Raw genomic sequence first — 19,792 nt, 5'->3', positions numbered from 1 at the left:
GTTGAAACGGATTGTATCGGTGAGTGTTGGCCAAAGCGTTATGTTATACGAAGAGATAGCAAAATCGCCGGCCAGTGACGAGCGCATCTGGTGAAGTGTCAGCTTCGTTAATCTTGAGCTACATTATTGAAGTTTTTGTATATCGTGAGATCTGTTTCACACTGACCGGCCGGCTTCTTTGAGTATGTTGGCTATACCGCTTGGCAGGCGGCTGTATATGAGCCGTTCTCGTGAACTAAGTTAACAACAAATTTAAGGCAAAACTGCAGTCTGGGCTGCCGTTTACAATGCACACTGAGGATGTCGGCATAAGGGCCTCTAGTTTGTCGGTCGGTGAGCATCAGTCGACGCTGCTGGACGGCGTAGAAATTATTGACAAAGTCACGAAAGAAAAGGCCAGGGGTGTGCCTTATGCTGAAACAGCTATATTGATTTTCAGCAAACACGAATTAAGAATGTTTATCTCATTCTTGAAGGTCGAACTTTGATGCCTGCGGAACAGCATAAATGTCCCGGACTTAGACAAGTATCATGGACTTCGCTCCAAAAACTCACTTGAAAACCACTCTATCATAAACGTGCTTCGCCGATTAGCCTGAACAACTTAAAGCGGGGAAAGATAAAACAGTCGCATCACTACTACTGATATACGTCCACAATGCAATAATAAAACGTAAATGTGGCTTCTTCGGCACCCGTTCTAGCAAGATGACTTATCGCGTGTCTTGGTGTCCGCCGAGCAAACTAGATGTTCTCTTCTTGCAGCCGACTATCATCGTTTGTTTTTGTTTTTTCCAGTGCTTAACCATGGATTCAGCACCAAGTAAGCTTAAAGCCTTCCACTGAACACCATGCCGACGATATATTTGTAGTAGGAACAGTTTACGTCGCATACGGCCGAAGATTCTTTTCACATCTGTAAGGCGCACCCGAAATCACATGAACACGCTTCATTACAACGATTGACCAAGCGCTGGCATATAGGGTACAGATTTTACTTTGCCCGTTATCGTCACGCTTTTCTGAGGTTTCAAACGCGAAACGAACCATCGAAACTGGGTATCCTAAAAGCAATGCCACCGTGCCCATTTCTTCTTACAGTAAATAAATGAAATGATCCGAGCATTGCTTCAAAGTCGTTGCTAAGTGCCGTGTCAAGGCCGCGAGCGAGATGCAGTGATGGTTTTTCTGCATTCAACGGTCCATCTTAAATTATGTTTCTCTGTTTCTCCTCCCATGCGCGACGTGTGTCGAAATGGAACTCACGTGATCATAAAGAGGACGCGAAAAAGAAAGAGAACAAGAAATGAGGCAGGCGAGATGCAAAGAGAGACCCTCGTATATATTATTGCTCCTCTGCCAAGAAATCCAAACATTTTCGCTTCATTTCCGCGGAACTCGCGGAGAAGGCCAGGCTCTCGGTCTGCATGATTTGCACACCATCACTTAGGCGTATATTCCGAGAAAGGCAAACGGTACTTTTTTTTTCCGAACAGGGATGAGAGCTCGTGTGCGTCGAGAAACGCTCTCGCTGGCCACCACCGCAAAGTTTCTGGCGCGGACGCTCGGCCCACACGAGCTTTGAGCGTGGTGAAGCGTCTTCCATGGCGAAAGAAGTGGGGTGTAAGGGGAAGGGGGGGGGGGGGGGCAGGAAGGGAGCCCTTGTTTTCTGTCTAGCCAGTTTTGTTCCTGAAGGGCATCACAAGAAGCCACCGGCCGGCATAGGTCCGGGGCCGGACCCGACGACGCCGCTGAGAAGAGGACGGACCGTAGTGACGACGTCGTAACTTTCACTTAGGCCGCTGTCCTCGAGACTTCAATTTTGAAAACGAGTTTTCCTCTCTTGCCGTTTTTTTTTCCCGGCGTTTGCAGTCTTCCTGGCGCGGGGCAACCCTTTCCTATCCCCATTTCTCTTTCGCTGCCGCTTCGCTCGTGGAGAGGCCAGCAGGCCGTGGCTGACACCCGTGGTTCTTTTGTTTCTGGCGTCGGGGCCGCACGGGGCTTCGCGCTGTAAGGCAAGGGGCTCGGGCGACGTCGTTGAGGGTAGTCCTCGTTACATAATGGACGCGGGACCCTCGTCGCTGCTCGCGGAACGCCGTACGTCTTTTACGCACTTTGAATCATGTCGTGCCTCTACGCTATACGGTTTCTTGTTTTACTGCACCGTCGCCCAGCGCGTATATGTGTACAAAGCCCCGCTTTGCTTTCTCCCTTGCCTGATTCCCCTACCCCTCAGCTTTCCGAGCCCGGTACTTACTCTTCTCGGTATCTTTTCCTCGCCATTTCACTCTCTCTATCTTTCCGTGTTCTTTGTTCTCTCGTACATCTCATTTCTTTTATTATTGTTAGCGAGGCAAATGTTCCGAAGCCGTCCAGTCGCCGTCACCGTCACTGCCTTCTTGGACCGACCCGAGTAGCTTCCCGTTTCGGGGCCTTCTTTCTCTTTTTTAGTCCATGTTTCTTTCCAGCGCTTTCTGAACACCGCTATCCCACCGCCGGCCAGCTATAGCCGAGCAGGTTTTATACGCGGAAGTGAAGGCACAGGAGAAACTGGATGAAGCGAATACGTTACGAGGAGCGGCACGGCCGTTAACAGTGCTCTGCAGCTGATGTAGTTCGCGTTATTAGGTTGCCTGATCGCGCTCCAAGGCACGCGCGCGCCTCCTGGCGATGGACAACGCCTTGTCCGGCCACTTTCCTCCTCCCCTCCCTTCCCTCTTTTTTTTTCTTTCCTTCGGGGTTACGTCTTCGCTTCACTCAGGCAGGCACCATCGCGTGTTCGTATGTGTCCGTGACTTTTGTGAATGAGTTAGGCGTTGCGTGTCGCACGCCGCGGGCAGTCGAAAGCACGCCCGCGTCTCGCGCTTTTGATGCGGACCCTTTGACGATCATGTCGCGTCAACGCACAGGCCTCCCCGAAAAGGAAACGAATGACAGCGGGAAATCGGCTAAGGACAAGCTCGGGGGAACGTTACTTAGCGGGTGATGCAAAATTCAAGACGCGAGAGAGAAATAATCTTCGTGCTTGCGTTGCGTCTTGCGCGGCGAGCTACTCTTGCTACACGGGCGCACCTGAGAGCATGCACGGGGAAGTCGAGGCTTCTTGAGGGCTAAAACTTTGATGGAGGCCCCGGTTAAATGCATTCGCTACTTTGCGAGAAGCCTATCTGCAGCCTGGAAGTTCTATCGCTAAGTTAAAGAAAGTGAACGTATAAGAGAAAGAATATAGGACCACTCCTGGAGCATATATGAGCGAATGCGTGCAATCGGGCAAGCTTGCGTCAGGTTGAGCCTGAAGTTGCTTCACGCTGCGTTATGAAGCGACGTTAACTTCCGGGACAAAAAAAAAAGCATATGTTAAAGGAACTTCAAGTGCGTACTATTATAAGACTTCGTCTGAGGCTCGTAACGGTGCCTTAATGCACATCTGCAGTTTATGATCCGACTACTTGCGCGGAAGCGACGACTCGGCGCTTCTGCCGGCGATTATAGATTCGGTCTGTGTTGAGTGCAATTTTCGATGCTTCAGTGAATTTCTTTATTTGATTTGGCGAATTGCTGCAACGCCGATATCACCCTCGCTCGAATGTAGGCTAACCACGCACCACAAGAAAAGAAATTTTTATCTTAATAGGCACTCGTTTGCATTCAACTTCAGAAGCCCGTGTCCTCAACAATTTTTTCCAAACGCTGTTCTCGCAAACGCTTCAATAAGCCTTCGCTTCGAAATGTATGAGGTTGCTTACGCCCTGCGTACATAATGATGCGAACAATAGTCCACATATTGCGCACATCTGGTTTATTTATATGGATAAGCCTAACAGTATGGAAATACGCAAATGCTACAGTAATGTAATAAAAACGTGTTAGTGTTCTCTTGAGTAATTATTCTAGCCTATACTGATGTAACAGAGAGAGAGATAGAGAGAGAGCGAGAGAGAGAAATTAAAGGAAAAGCAGGTAAGTTAACCCAATCGCGATTTCCGATAGGTTGGTCTGCGCTGGGGGAGGGAATAAAGGCAGCACTAAATATAGAGTACACAGAGGGCGTAGGTCATCGGGAACAGCGAAACACATGTGCGAAATTAGCGTTGGATAATAACAGTAATAATGGTGTACTAACGTTCAGTGAAAGTAGAATTCGCGGTTGCTGGTCAACCTCTTGAAAATGCGAAGGAGTTGAGCATGTAAGCCAACTGGCCATAAAGAACTTGAATCACGAAAAGGAAAAACAGGTTGACTGTCTGGGTAGGAAAGCACCGTAACTGTCTACGCCAAGAATCGGGGAGCAGAGTCGACAAACAGTTCGATCACAAATGTCTTGTTCTACTCTGCAGCGATACTGGTGACTCAGAAGAAATAAATGATAACCTTAACCAGCGAAATCTAAGGCATGATTTGAGAGTTAATACGCAAGAGACTAGTGCAATGCTAGGCAAAAGTACAAGAATTCGTGATTCGCTGCGCGAGACTACGTTTACATAGGCCAAGTAATCCCAGGGTGGGGAAACGGAATACCAGGAGGAAAATTCTAGACGAATTTGAAAAATTATAGGCGCCATGTCAAGAGACGTGAAGGTTCGTATGGATTAGGCAGCAAATGGGGGTAGACTGACGTTAAAGATTAGATGTTAAAAACAATGAGTTCGACCGGTCATGTAAAGCGTAGAGCAGATACTAGGTGGTCTATCAGAGTAATGAAATGTGGTCCGAGGGAAGAGAAACGCAGCCGTGGACGGCGGAGGATAGAATGGGGCGATTAGACAAGAAAATTTGCAGGCAAAGGAACGGCTGACGTGAGATACGGGCTTAGAAGCGTAACGAATTCGGTCAGTGGGTGACTTTCCGTGGTGCTTAGGTACAGCGCAATTGGCCAGACACGGAACACAGAAAGGCGCGACGACGTACTCGTTGTGTCTTTATTTGTCCTGTATCTACCAAATGTGTCGTTACCCATGCGCCATAATAAAATATTGCATAGTTGTGCATCGCTGGGAGAGGATCCTTTTGACTGTGGACATAAAATAGAAAAGAAGAAGAATATGTTATCATGGGGATGGTGGTTATGATGATGATGGTTAAGATGATGATCGCTACCACGCACCTTTCTTTCCGGAGAGCAGTATCAGTGCGTCGTCCTCTCTCCGCCACTTGATGACCGGCTCGGGTGTGCCCGTAGCCCGGCACCTTAAGGACACGTCGCTGTTCTCACGCACCTCCGCGTCAGAGCTTGTGTTCTCGTCGTCGATCCTCGGAGGAACTGGGATAGAGCGCACGAATAAATTCCACCTTCCCTAAGGTGGTGCTACCTCCACATTTCGGTTTCTCAGTCGCAGTCATTCTAAACGCATACATGGTTGGCCTAACAGCGCAAGGAAGATGAAGACAGAAAAGAAGATGACAGGACGAGCGCTTGGGCTTACCTTCTGTCTTCGCCGTCGTTGCACTGTTGGGCCAATCATGCATTCGCGGAAACTCGCTCAACATTTAGCTCTTGTAAGCTAAATATATACTTTCATGCCTCAGGTAGCCGTAAAATGGAGCATTTTATATAAGGTAGTGAGAATAAATTAAGGGGCAGAAGGCTGTTTGGTAGCGAATACAATAAACGGATATACTATAGTCAACAAACAATATGACAACTAGAAGCTCTGGTTGTTTAGTATGCCGGTTGCTTGCGACAAGTTTTGTTTCTGCTTTCTTGCTGCCACAAGTGTTGGTGAAACCCTTAGGAAAAAGCAGCTCGAAACATATGAGGGACAAGGAAGCAGATGACGTGGGCGCAGTACTCAGTTGTCTCTCCCTTGTACCCATGATGTTTGTTTCCAAAGGTGTTCAGCTATACCATCTCGCCATTGTGATTCAATTTTTGAGAAGTCTGTCAGCCATACGTGGTACACTTGCAAGCGTCTGAATGCTACTAAGATGAAGAAGGCATAGTCTTCCACCTTTTTTTTTAATTTGTTTAAGTGGTGGCTCTAGGCCTATTTTGGCCTAAGGAGGAGAAATCGTTGGAAGACTGCATGGGTCCGACCAGGGCGGCTATAACGTAAGGCTATTGCAAACTTTACTGTTCTAGTTCTGCAATCAGCCCTCCACAAATGGTCAGAACATTTTCGGGCGCCACCCACTTCGCCTGTCTGTCGCGGGACGTCATGAAAACCACGATAGCTTTCCGTCTGGTATGACGTGCAAGCACTGATTGTGTATGATTAGACCAAACAAAAATAAACAATTATTTCTAATTCAAAACCGCTTTGCCATTATCCCTCTGCTATTGGTAAAACGTTTTAGGGCTGCGCCCACTTCGTCTGTCTGTCACGCGACGTCAAAAAACGGAGAAAACGCTCCGCGTCAAAATAACTTGTGTTTGTTAAAGATGCATTATTATGCCGAACAAAACTGAATTTTTCTGAATATCCATAGACTGCCCCGTTCTGAAAGGAATAGAACAAGGCTGCCTGCCGATCGCTCAGGCACTGGCTACCCGCACCTGCTGGAGAGCATGGATTCACTTACGTGTAATTTATACTTGTTTCCGTGGCAGTTCCGTTTCGGGACGTCATGGAACCCTTTCGGCATCTATACGACATCGCTCTGCCAATTCGTCTTTGCTGAGGATCCGTTTTCGCGGTATTCTTATCTCTGCGTTGCAGGCCGCCGCGATTTTCGACTAGCCACCGCAAGCTAAGTAAGGGAAGCGGACCAATCGCAGACGCCGGCACCACTCTGCTCATCAGGGTATCTATTTTCACTGCGTTGGTTCGGTCCCAAGGAAGCCCTCTTCACTTGAGCGTGCTACTGGCCTCTTGTCAACCAATCAGCAACAAAAAAAAAAAAAACGCTCAATGTAGGCAACTTATTCGTTTTGAAAGCAAACAGTGACCTCCTATAAACGAGGAGAGCATTTGACTGAGCTGTTCAGACAAGGCTGTGGGTCACTGCCCGATGCTTTCGTTGGAGGTTCCGTAGATTTGACGTCAGGAGATCGGAATAAAAGCAAACTAGAATAGTTTTATGTTATAGGGCACCAGGTCAACGTCATAGAGACACTCAACTCACTGTGGAGCTTCGCGTGCGAAGTTTCCATAGTGTCACGAGGGTTGCAATGTGAACTTGTTGGTAACACATCCTGAATAGGTTTACGGTAGCGCGATTAAAATACAGGACAAAAAAGAACACAGAGCGACACACACGGCACCATGTGTGTCCTTATGTGTTTTCTTTTGACCTGTCTTTCAATCGCACTATACCGTAAACATATTCCATAGGGGGTCATACATAGCTCCCTTCTTTCTCTCTGTTCTAAATAGCTTGCGCTAAAGGTATTGCTTTCTAGCACGTTTAGCATGGTCCCGGCGCGTCAAAACGTCATGCCTCTGCACGACGATTCGGCGAGTATGGACAAGAAACCCACTTAGAGCATCGAAAGAACGGGGACCAATAATAATAAATCAACACAGATGCACTTTGAAGGCATACGCCGGCCTGCATTTGGATCAGCTCGGCCATTTTCTTCGACGTTCTGTCAGCCCATTACGTATGTTTGTTTTCTTTCTGCGCTTTCTTTCGAGAGCAGCGTGCGATAGCGCATGAAATATGAAACTGCTCTCTCCGTTCAGCACGCGCAACGGCTCCCCATTTTTCGAAATACGCCCCCCTTGGCTGGTTGCGAGTGACACAGAGAAAGTCTTAAGCAGTTCTGAAAAACTTCTCATTTCGATGTCACATCTCCTATGCTTGGCAAGAGCAACCATGAAACATAGTTTCTAAATATGTCGGTGAGCGCACAGATCCACGTACAACACGAGCGCGAATAACGCGGAACACTTTTACAGCGAGTATTGTAGCTCTTTCTCTACTCACACGCGCTTGACTTCGATCACTAAATAGAAGAGCTGCTTTGTATAATCACAATGGAGCCACTGCTGTTCGATTTATTGCCAATTACAGCAAGAACAGCTCAATATACGATCTTTTATAGAGCGCCCAATGAGGATGCACACTCACCGACGACGTGCAGGTAGCCCATCATCTTCTTCATCGGGTTTGTGTTGATCTGGCACATGTATTCGCCGCGGTCCGCTTCCTCGACCTCGCGCACGTGCAACTGCCACGTGCGGTGGCCGTTGTGCGCGATGTTGTACCGCGGATTGGTCGTGATCAGGTTGTCGTGCATCGAGATCAGCATGTGCCGGTCCGTGTGGATCCAGGCCACCTACGCGTAACATGAAACAAAACATGTCTCGACCCCTCCAACCACACTGAACGTCCTTTGGGCGTGCACTTTGAGCGAGGTGCCGCCCGGTGCTCGGCCGTGTCCGTTTCAGACCTCGCGATGACCGCGTCGCATATAGTGACGGCCATTGCCTGTTCTTTGTGGTCGCTGATTAAAACGAATAGCAGACGGCCATGACGTCATTCTTTTTTCGGTCATGATATCAGCCTAATTATTGCGCGGCGTAACATATTTCCTTTTCTTTATCTCCTCTCGCTTTCTTTTCCTCACTCTGGGGAGGCACTCGGAACAACGTACCTCTGGTTAACCTGCCTGTCCTTATGTGCCTAATTTCAATCCTTCCTTTTCTCTGGGCATGGTGACTCTTGGTGACGCAATTCCTAAGGAACGTTGGATATATGTTCCGCGTGACTGCCCATGAAAAGTTCTAAGGATTTCATAGTTCAACCGAGTTACCAGACAATGGGTCGCATACAGAAGTTTAACATGTAGGTTAACTCCAGCTACACGCAAGCACCGAGGTTTAGCGCATTTCGCGTGCACCATGTGGCTACCGTGAAAATAAATCTGCTTCAGCCAAATACCGCGAACACTTACACCTCTCTAAAAATATCTAGTGACATATGTTCATTGAATTTCACCGACCGATACTCGCTTCCACGTTTTCTCGAATACGCTGCGCATTTATAAATGTCCTGTTACGTTTCGCATATGACGAAATGCGCTGTACGAGGTCATTCTGCAGCGGCAATGCCGAGAGCCTCAGAGCTTTGCGCAACTGTTGGCTACCAAAGGTTTGCCAACTTCTACACACTTTCTGGTATCCCAGTAGCTTTACTGCACACAGTTTGCTGATCGCCTTAGTAGAGACGGCGCGGGGAGTGTTTGTTTTCTTGCAACTCAGTTTACTGTTGATATGTATGCTCACTGTACACCAGTCGTTGCATGCCGATTGTTTTTCAACCCAACTCGAAACCCTAGCTTCGATCACGTTGGCCGTTTGAGCTGCTTGCAGTACAACGACTCAGCTATATTGCGAAATAGGAGGGTTTAGTCCGGAATCTATGAAACAAGTTCCCTTGACAATGCCGCGAGATAGAAAACTTCTTTTTAATATGTATGCCGCCGTCCCAACAATTGATTTACAATATCGACCGCGCTTCACTGCTGCCACACAAAATCTGTGGGCCTCCCGCAACAAGTATGCGAACTTTCTGCCTTTGACGTACGCGAACTTCTCAAACGAGTCTTTGTGCTAACGTTATGAAACTCACTCCGTTTTGAGGACACCGCTGCCGCAAATTCCTTTTTAACTGAATATACGAAGGAATTCGTGTTCACGCTGTATTGCGTTCTTTGTGTCGAAAATGCACGTCGCCTCTTTTACTGATATTACATGTTTCGTGTCTATTGTAAGGCATGTGGTAAGCCACATGGCTGCACCGCCTACGATTGCCTCCACAACAAGTCGCCTACGCTCTTTCAATGCACTGGAAGCATCGCTTGAAGAACAGTTTGCGCCTTCATTGTAATCGGCCGCATGTAAGTTGAAAAACGGCCGCGTAATTTTCAAACGGATAGATGATTTCAGAGACACATTTTTTACTACAAGTTCCCGCTGCGACCAAGTCGAGCCTGAGTTTGGGATGCAGCCAGGCTGATCTGCATTACAAAACTTCATTACCGAAATCCTGTGGCCACGTCGTTCTTTGGCAGTAAGTTTCCAGGAAACGGAATGAGACAAAACGATGATGCGCTGTCAGCGTCGTGTAGGCAACGTTTATGTAGTGTGCTCCGCAAGCAAGCAGCCTAAAGCTGACGACTGATGAGGCAGTAGGCTTTAATTAAACCTGCGAGCTTTCAGGCGGGTCATGCAATTTTCGGTGAAGCATTAGGTGATTTTCTGTGCTACAAGACTGCACCGCTATCTCGTCCGTATGTGCGCTTCTTCAAGAAACGCAGCTATTCAGTCTTAGTTACGCGTAGGCGGAAAATTCATGTGTCGAAGTCTAAACTTAGGATTGATATGCAGCATACTCTTCTTAAGGGGAAGATGAAAGGGCCGTTGAAGTCTATTCATCTTACCGAAAGTTTAATTTTACGGAAGTGCGTGGCAAACTAAAAAAAAGAAAAGAAAATAAGAGGTTTTTCTGACTACTAAGCTAACCGTTATTACTCTATATGAAAACATATCTATATACAATGGGCCGAGAGAAATAAAGGCGAGGGAGCAGGCTGGCTACTAAGCTTAATTGCGAAATTCAAATTTAACACAGTCCTTTATTAAATGGAACCTGCTCTTGTTGGTACGTTCCTTATTTCCCCTCAAGCCTACGACGAACAACTACACTGTCGCACACCCCTAATCACGTGGCCACTGACTTGCGCTCCATATTTTCCAACTCTCGTCAACCGCAGGCGAGTTACATGTAGCGCGGGGACACGGCCACGCACACCATGTTCACAAAGCGTCGAAGACGGAGTGGTGCGCCGGATACCGACGTGGTGTGCCACGATGGCGTACAGCAGCCGCTTCGCAGTCGCGGAAGTCGACAAAACATAAAACAGAGAAAAGGCGCCCCCCCCCCTCCCTCCCCTATTGCCATCAACACCACCGACGCTGCTGCTGCTGCTACTGCGAGGCTGCTGACAATCTAGCGACGGGGGACAATGGGACGTGTGCGCTCTTCAGCCGACGGCATTGTGCCGCGCGCACTACTAAAACCGTGGGCGGTGGACGAGACGAGTCGACCGAAATGAGTGCTTGAAACACGCGAAAAATAAGCGGCCAGATAGACCAAGAACCAAAGAAAGAAAAGAAGAAAGAAAAACGTAAATATTGGATTGAGCGAGGAGAATTTCTGGCAGCAGTATCATCCCTCGCGTAAGGGAAGGAGAAGAGAGGTCGAAGGGCCAGGGGGCCTGGGAAACAAGGTAGGGTGATGGAGAGAGAATCGCAAAAGAAGAAAAAAAAGAAAGAGAGAAACAGAGAAACAGAAAAGCACGCGGTGGGAAGTACCCTCGATTCCACCCAGAGGAAGCGTCATTAAAGTTCGCCAACAAGTCGTGTCACGTAGCGCGGTGCGGCGGCCTCACTTGACGAAGCCCAAATAGCCGCGCAACAAACGCCGTTACGGGCTCCGCGTCCGCTGAAAGGTCCGCTTGACGTGTGGAGAGAGAGAGAGAGAGACAGAGAGAGAGAGAGACCAAGCATTGCAAACGAAGCAAGCAAGCGAGAAAGAAAGAATAAGAGAGGGAGGGAAGGCAGCCGAGATGGCGGCGCACACTGTTACTCAGCTGAGCGAGCAGCTTTCAGCGCAAGGTGTACAAGACCGACGACGAAGTGGAAACGGGAAGGAAGAGAGAGAGTGTGCGTTTTGCTTTCATTCGGCGCAGCTTGTCGTCGCCGCCGCGACGTTCCTCTTTGCGGCATGCTATAGCGACGACGACCAATTGGCACCCGCAGACGTTGATATGTATTTATATATCCGGCAGAGGGCAACAGCCGGTCGGGCAGCAGCTGTGTTACGAATCGTCTTCTTTCTTTCTTTCTTTTTTATTTTTCCTCTTTGTTTCGTGATTGTTACCACGCTCCTGAGCTTGAATCAACGCTCGACTGTGTTGTACGCCACCTTCCATCCTTGGCCCCGCGCTATAATGAAAACGCGCGAAAAGATGCATTTCCATCTTCGGTGCGCATTTGAGCCTTCTGGAAGCACAGTGAATGTGTTGCATCTCGCTATAGCAAACGGGTTCAACAGCTTCATTTAAAGATTAGACCTTTAATGAACAGGAGCTGAACTCACAATAGTTTCCGTTCGCAATAACTATATTTTACGATTACCCAGCCGCCATAGATAATAACGAATATTATGATTGGCTGCAACCAGCTCTTACAAACAGTTCTTGCGTAAGAACTTTTTTGTGAATACGAGCCCCGAGCCGATATTGCGAGTTTTGCCCTGTGTGCTTCCGATCGATATTCAAAAGTTTACCCCATTTGCTGGTCATTCTGCATGCCATGCAAAGCGACTAATTTTGGCTTGGTTTCAGGAAATAGGTACCACAGGATACCGACATGGTCGAAATATTCGCGTTTCTTGTATGGGAATGCTTAAAATGTTTTATACATATAGTTCCGCCGTTCTTCACTAAAGCAGTAGTAAAGGGCGCGTGGTTCGTTCTGTGCCATTCGTTTGGCCCGTGTCGTTTGGCGTCCATTTCTTGCAATCGTGCAAAGCTAGCGCTGTCCCGCTTCTAATGGGGCATCCCCCCCTCCCACCCCCCATGCTTGCTCAGTGAGAGTATTTTCATCCCACGAGGGACTGCAGAACACGGGAACGATGTGCTGAGCATGTGCAGCAGTGATATGGGTGTGCGCTGATTTCTACTCCACAGGCCAAAGCTATGAGCCTGTGCTCTCAAGTAAAGCGACGTACATGCAATTATTGTTTCGCACCTTGAAGCTCCCGAGGTTGTCGACGACGCAGGTCAGGGTCACCTCTCGTCCTGCTGCCACCGTCACGTTGGGGATCGGTTCGGCGAAGCTGGGGAGTTTTCTGTGCACCGATGATGAGCCACCTGCAATCAATCAATCAATCAATCAATCAATCAATCAATCAATCAATCAATCAATCAATCAATCAATCAATCAATCAATCAATCAATCAATCAATCAATCAATCAATCAATCGATAAATCAATCGATCAATCAATCAATCAATCAATCAATCAATCAATCAGCCGATAATTTATTTGCCATATTCAAGAAAAATATAGAAGTCGACCCAGTGTTGAATTACACAAACTGACGAATAAATTGAGTCGGGCTATCGACTCGTGGGTGCGCAGGGTCTCTGAAAAGTAAGGCACTGAGCCTTCTTTCCGTATTTTCCGCTTTTATTCTGGCTGAGTAAAGGGTGAAGCGTGAAATGGATAAATGCGCAAAAGACAACCTTCAAAACAAAAGCCCGCCTGTCGACCCAAAGTGAAGGAAGACACGTCAGCTGAAAGATTAACGCAGCCTTCGTTATTTATTATCCAGAGTCTCTTCGGAGCAGCGCTATTGCCGGAGACCGCTTAATCCCGTCGACAAACACTTCAGCTCTCGGGAGCTGTCTTCCCATTAAAACAATCGACCCGCCCTTCAGCAGATTTATTCATAGGATCTCTACCGACCAGTGTTTGCTTTAGGGATTGTCCTCTTGTGGTCGTGCTCACGTCTGATTCCAGGATTGCTGCGTTAAACAACTTTCTTTCGTTTTAAAGGTCTTCATCAATCGCATTCCTCTGACTCTGGAAGCGCTCAAGGTTCGCGGTATTGTCGCCTCCTGCCTGCTCATTTCATTGCTCAGGTCACGAGGCTTCTATTAGCAATTCGATTCCATGTAGGATTCCTTACGAAAGTTGCTGTAATATTCAGTTCTTTTTCTGATTATATTTTTTTTTTGTCTTCAGCATATTTTTTTGTTGACATTGAAGTGAAATAGCATGCAAAAGTCTTGCGCGGACGCAAACAAGCGGAACCACTTCGTCAGTTTCCTTGCCAATATTATAGGGCAAGTTTCGTCTCTATTTTAATGTTTAGACGCCCGTTACTATCACTGACAGCGTTCGTGAAATGCTTTGACCATAAGCCCACAGAAACTTGAAGTGACAATATACAGCAGGCTCAAATGTACTGCTGCTGGAAATGGTGCTCAAAAATAAACAGTGCTTTATTTTATTTGTCTACAATGTTACAGTTTCACGCCTGACACAAAGAGACTAGGAGGCTACGAATAACGACTCACGGTTGTCCATGCGAGGATTATTAAATGGTGATTTGGCCAAAAAATTAAACGTAAGCCCACACGTCACTCAGCTCTCGTGCTGACAAATCAATTGTGATTGTGTAGGCAGTATTATATATATATATATATATATATATATATATATATATATATATATATATATATATATATATATATATATATATATATATATATATTGTTACGGGGAGTATTCACTCAACAGTAAACGGCTAGCACTTGGCCAGGCAAGACTGCACAGGGCACACATATTTTAGCAGCTCTCTCAGCTAGTCCGACAAAAGAGACTCTGAACCGGCCCCACTACAACGTCTACGTCTTCGCCACTTTGACACACACACACACACACACACACACACACACACACACTTTGTTTGTCGCCGTGTCATGTGATCTTCTGCATAATTTGTCATGCCTACTTTTATGTCATAAATAACGAGCCCCTCTGCGTAGACAATACATCGGCGCAAGCTCAAGACGTGCAAGAGGTGAGCTTCGCAAGGTATAAATATAGGGAAAAGGAAAAGAAATAACGAGAGAGGAGGTCTCCGTAGACACGTTCGCTCCTTGCCGCGTTCGGAGTCACGCGTTCCGGCGCGAACAAATAATTCACGCGTCGTCAGCTCCGGCACCTTAATGGCTTTCCAAGCCACAGCAACGAACCCTTTAGCGTCGCGACGTTTATGTGCGCGGCGGGCAGCGCGCGTCGTAGCCCTTTTCCTCCCCCTCTTATTACTTTATCTTTTCGTCGCTGTGACGACAAGGGTCAACTAGGAAGTTTGGAGCCTTGATCCCTAAAGGGGGAAGTGGATGGAGAACGCGCAAAGGAAAGAGATATAGTGGGAAGAAACCAAAAGAAGCGAGACAGACCTGGGCAAGGCGAGAGCGCGGAGCCATCTTCTGGCCGCTGGAACCCTTTTAAGGAGCACATGCGGAAGTACGAGAGTGAGCAAGAAAGAGAGAGAGAGAAGAATGAGGCAGCCGAGCAGAAGACGAGGCCCGTCGGCCGCCGACGCCGGGTCTGCCGGAGAACACGGGGATCAACACGCGCGCGGGTTGAAGAGACGGGGGCCGATGGAAATGCGCTCCTCGGAGCCGGCGCCGCCACGGCCGCCGCGGGAGAGCCCTCCTCGGCCTCTTCTCTAATGGATTACCCTCGCCCGCGTGTTTTGTCTTTACGCCGTGCGCCATCGGGACGGCTTCGACGCCCGAAGTGAACGCACGGCGCGGCCGACGCGCGCCCTGCGTGCGGCTATGGGCTATTCGGCGAGCTGCCTCACCGCGCGTGCGTCGAGGGCGAGGGATAGAAAGAGCTTAGATGGGGTGCAAGATTAATGTTTCCCGCGTGGTCCGTTGCCCCAATATTTCATGTTTCTCAGCAGCAGCCCCCCCCCCCCTCTCCCTGCCACTGGCCCGAGTTATACCCCTTGCTCAGTATCCATGCCTCGCCCCCCCCCCCCCCCCCCCGGAAGAACCTCAGTAGTCTTTGCCCTCCATCACCCATGCCGCCCCCCTCCTATGGCAACCAGCCTCGCACTTCCCGCCGTTGCCTCCTCTTGCATTCGTTTTTCCTCTTCTCCTTCCGCATACATCGTCGTATGCCTAGGCGAGCGCGTCAATTATTGACAGCAGCCGATAGCACCCCCCGTGCTGCCTCTGTTGCCGCTGCTGGCTTGGCTTTTCTCATTGCGCATGCCTCGGCAGGCGGCTGGCCCGAACAGTGGGCCCGCGTCAAGCCCACTCTAGCGTCTTTCTTACCGACGCCGCCGAGCCTCTCACTTTTCCCGGTCGTTTGTGGTTCGTGCTTACGCGCGCACATCGCTCACTCGCTTGCAGGCGCTGCTGCGTCTGCTCCCACGCAGTTGTGGGCCTCTCAACCCCACTCATTTTCCCTACAAAAATCAAAGTTTACAAAAGGGGGCAAACTGTCCTCTGTTCTCCGTGCCCCGTCTGCCGCAAAGCCTAGTCTGTCAATAGCGCGCGTTCTGTGGAAAAGTGCGCACGCACGCGGTGCCTTATGAAAAGGTGCCCTCATGTGGCTTCCACGTGGCTGGGAGCAGCGTGGGACGAAGGGATTACCAAAGTGTGCGACGACCACACGTTTGCGCGCCTCGTTATTTTCGGGGTATTACAGCGTCGATTCTCCTGCTTCGACGTACAGCAATACAGGTATCAATTTACAACTTTCGAATTCGTGTCGCAACGTTTCTGCTCGTTTGTTTATTTGTCTTTCATCGCTCCACTTTGATGCATCGAAACGTTTCCCCCGCATGCGTCGTTAAAGCCTAGCGGAGCTCAACTGAACACGAATGGACTGCAACAGATCTGCGGTGGGTGACCCGGTCAGTACTCCCACGCCGCATTTTTTTCCCTCCTTGTTTGTATACCCCAGTTCCCGTCAGAACGCCCCTGGTACACAACGCTACACAACTCATTCGTTCCGTAGCCTCGTTTGCTCGTTCTCCAACACTCGGCGTGCATGAAACGGCCCGCATTCACGCCGGTCGCCACAAAGACGAAAGCGTTGGCGCGTTATCGCGTGAAGCCATTCACGGGGGCGCGCAACACGCCAGGAGAGATAACGGGACAGAAACAAACGAAGAAAAAGAAAAAAAAAACTAACGCTAGTCCCACGATACCACTCGCGATCATACGTCTTATGTTTCTATACAAACAAACGAAAAGAAGGAACGCTTTCCACTTGCTTTACGCGCAATCTTAGGGAAAAAAGAGAAAGAGAGACTCCCACTTTGAAACTCGCACACAGCATGGCGCTGCGAGCCTTTTGCTATACGCGCGCTGTGCTGTGAGGCCTCCAGTCTGAGCCTGCGTGGGTCGGGCGTTCCTTTTGTCACAGCTGTGTTGTGGAGCTCCTACTCCTTTGGACCGCGCGTTCATCGCACCCTTTTGTTCGCACGTGTCTGCATTTGTGTCTCCTCCCTTTGCGAGCGCATCACCGGCGTCCGACGTTCATTATCCTAATTTAATTACGCTTCCTTTCTCGCGGGGAAAAAGAAGAGAGAAACAGACAAGTGTAGAACGAAATGGGGAGAACGGCTCGTTGCAGCAGAGCGACGCCCCCATTTCCACCCTTTTGATAAATGCATCCAGATTGCTAAACTGATTGGCGTTCGTGATTATCTGTTTACCGAGAACGGAATCGGTAGTTTTGCTTTTCATCCCGGGTAATTTCCATTCTCCGTCATCGTTTTTGCGTAGTAGTGTTTTTCGTGCTTATTGGTAGCTCAAGAGAAGACACAAGGCACAATCTGTTTTTTTTTTCTATTATGTGCCCTTCTGATCTAAGTTCGTGCGTTATTTTTCGCGGTGCGCTTTTCTTGTTTATCGTGCGAAAGTGGAAGTTCTTTTTAATAATGAACAAAAATAAATATATTTCTGTCTGAGGCTGTGCTGTTCAGACAGTAATCTTGGTAGCAAAAAATAACGTTATTTTTCTGTTTTCTCTCCCTTTCTATTTTTCCTATATATATTCATTTCCATCCTCCTTGAGGGCCTTCAAGGCTTAGGATATTTGCTTTCTATGTGTGCAGAACTACGACATACAATAAGAAACTAAGAAAAAGTCAGGGTGGTTATTTTTAATGTTGATGACGCGTGCACAAGAAAAGAGCACCGGGCGAGTTGGATCACATTTATCACGTAATGTATCAGAGCAAAGAAAAGACACGGACGCTTGTGTCGCCTCTTATCCGGGTCCGTCATGTGCACACCAAGATGTGCCAGACACGTGGCCACGGTTCACAGCCTTCCCTTTACCTGCACTGGACCTCATTCAAATTCAAGCACTCAGAAATTCGATTCAATCACTGTGTAGTTAGTGCTCATAGCATGCATGTCTTGCGGTTTGTTGAAGAGATAAAGGCGTGCCATTAAAGAGAAGGGTTGACGTAATGGTTCTGCGGAAACCCGCAAGATGGAGTGAGGTAATTAATTAAGGGAAAATGAGACATACACCCACTCGTAGCAATCGCTACAAAGGAAACCCATACGGGTTCCTCGAAAGAAACACCTCGCAGTTGAAGAAATATTCGTCTTCGTCCGGGACTCGAACCCGGGACTACCGCCTTTCCGGGTCAGCAGCTCTACCATCTGAGTGAAACGGGCGGGCTAATCATTCGACTTCGCCCATCCTCCAGCCGCCTGGTTAGCTCAGATAACATGCTGCTACGTGGAGTGGGCTTCCGTATCTGGGAGAGTGTGCATATATACGCTCTCTCTCTCTCTCTCTCTCTCTCTCTCTCTATATATATATATATATATATATATATATATATATATATATATATATATATATATATATCTCCAGATACGGAAGCCCACTCCACGTAGGAGCATGTTAAATGCCTGAGCTCACATCAAGACATGTAAGCACACTCCTCACTGCACCAAAGGTGTCCACTTTAAAACAGTCGTCTTAGGAGACTAGACTAGGGAATTTGATGGTAGTATGGCCACCAATGAGAATAAACAACATTTGTTAACCCCACCCCTTATGTAATACTCCCAGTGAGGGGTCTTTCAGAAAATAAAAGTGAAGGGAAGTGAAGTGAAGGGAAGTATGTCAGCCAATCATAATTTTCGAACCACTCGCAATATCACTCCCGTAACGTCGCACCGTACCGCCGGACTCCATCTCCAATGTCGCACCATCGCCCTCGCATACGTTGCAACTGCGTGGCAATCTGAGAAACCGAAGTTGACACCGTCATCATGGTAGTGCTCGACGTTGGTCCCTTTTATCAATTAGTGCGCTCTCAGTAACAGTCAGCTTGTAGCGACCCTTCACGGTTGTTACCGCGTCTACACGTTTCGGTGGCCATTGTCCCCTGAGGGAAGCTTCTGTGTTGACCCGTCGACAGCCGGCGTCAGGGCTGCGTAGACGTCTGGATGGGCGCCGATGAACGGAGGGGAGGGAGGAGGGGATGCCTCGTGAGAAGCACCTAAGGAATACCCTTTACTGTGTTCAGACTCAACAATTGTGGGGATGCGCGACTCTCACGCGTCCCCTGATGTGCTGTTTTCCCGCATAGCTCCTGTCTTCTGCAGTGCGGCTTCGCCGCGTGACCTGGGGCCCGCGGCGGTCGGTGTGGTTGAAGCGCAGTGCGAGAGATGGCGTGAGTGTTGCGCTGCTAACGCCGCCTCACGGCGGGGTTACTTGGGCGCGAAAAGGAAGGCTCTTTCTCTTGGGTTGCGGGTCGGCGAGTGGCGCGGACGCTCCGCGCGTGCGCCGATCCATGCTCCTGTGAGACCGTCTCACGAAGCCTCGTTGAAACGTACCACCGTTCGCGTGACCGTACGCGCGAACGACCAGGCGTTGGGATCCAGCATGGGGGAGAACATATTCGCTCGCTATCCAGTCGCGGTGAGTCGGACTTCCTAGATTTGTCGCACGCCCATCGGCATGTCTTGGGGATAGGAACTCGGCTAGGAGGCATTGATCTGTGAAAGGTGCAATAAATGCCCTTGTGATTGTTTGCATTACTGTGTTGTCGTTCCTTTGTACCAAGAGCACGGGTCTGAGAACCCCACACAATATATAGTGCAACTGACCATGGTCTACTCTGGACTACCATCATTTACACTTGGCAAATTGCCTCCTCAAGAGGCAGAACATGTGTCGAGTGAGCTCATGAATAATACTTTGCAATTTGGCGAGCCCGGTTTAAATCATGAATCCGGGACTTCAAATAGGTGCGACGTAATGCTGATGCATTTCTCTTGC

General features: G+C 48.6%; 1 protein-coding gene across 4 annotated transcripts in view; it reads right to left on the bottom strand.

The window, feature by feature from the left end:
- Positions 1–19,792, bottom strand: part of LOC126541764 (neurotrimin-like) — a 175,371-nt gene that overhangs the window by 24,127 nt on the left and 131,452 nt on the right. For all 4 annotated transcript variants that reach the window (XM_050188694.3, XM_050188696.3, XM_055076897.2 and 1 more), the window contains 3 exons: positions 12,699–12,820; positions 8,011–8,218; positions 5,105–5,260 (listed from right to left, as the gene is read on the bottom strand). In XM_050188694.3, the coding sequence (XP_050044651.1) occupies positions 5,105–5,260; positions 8,011–8,218; positions 12,699–12,820 (486 nt within the window). The remainder of the gene's footprint in view (positions 1–5,104; positions 5,261–8,010; positions 8,219–12,698; positions 12,821–19,792) is intronic.

Source organism: Dermacentor andersoni, chromosome 2, assembly GCF_023375885.2.
Source record: "Dermacentor andersoni chromosome 2, qqDerAnde1_hic_scaffold, whole genome shotgun sequence".
Lineage (NCBI taxonomy): Eukaryota > Metazoa > Arthropoda > Arachnida > Ixodida > Ixodidae > Dermacentor > Dermacentor andersoni.
This window is presented reverse-complemented; position numbering and strand designations above follow the sequence as displayed.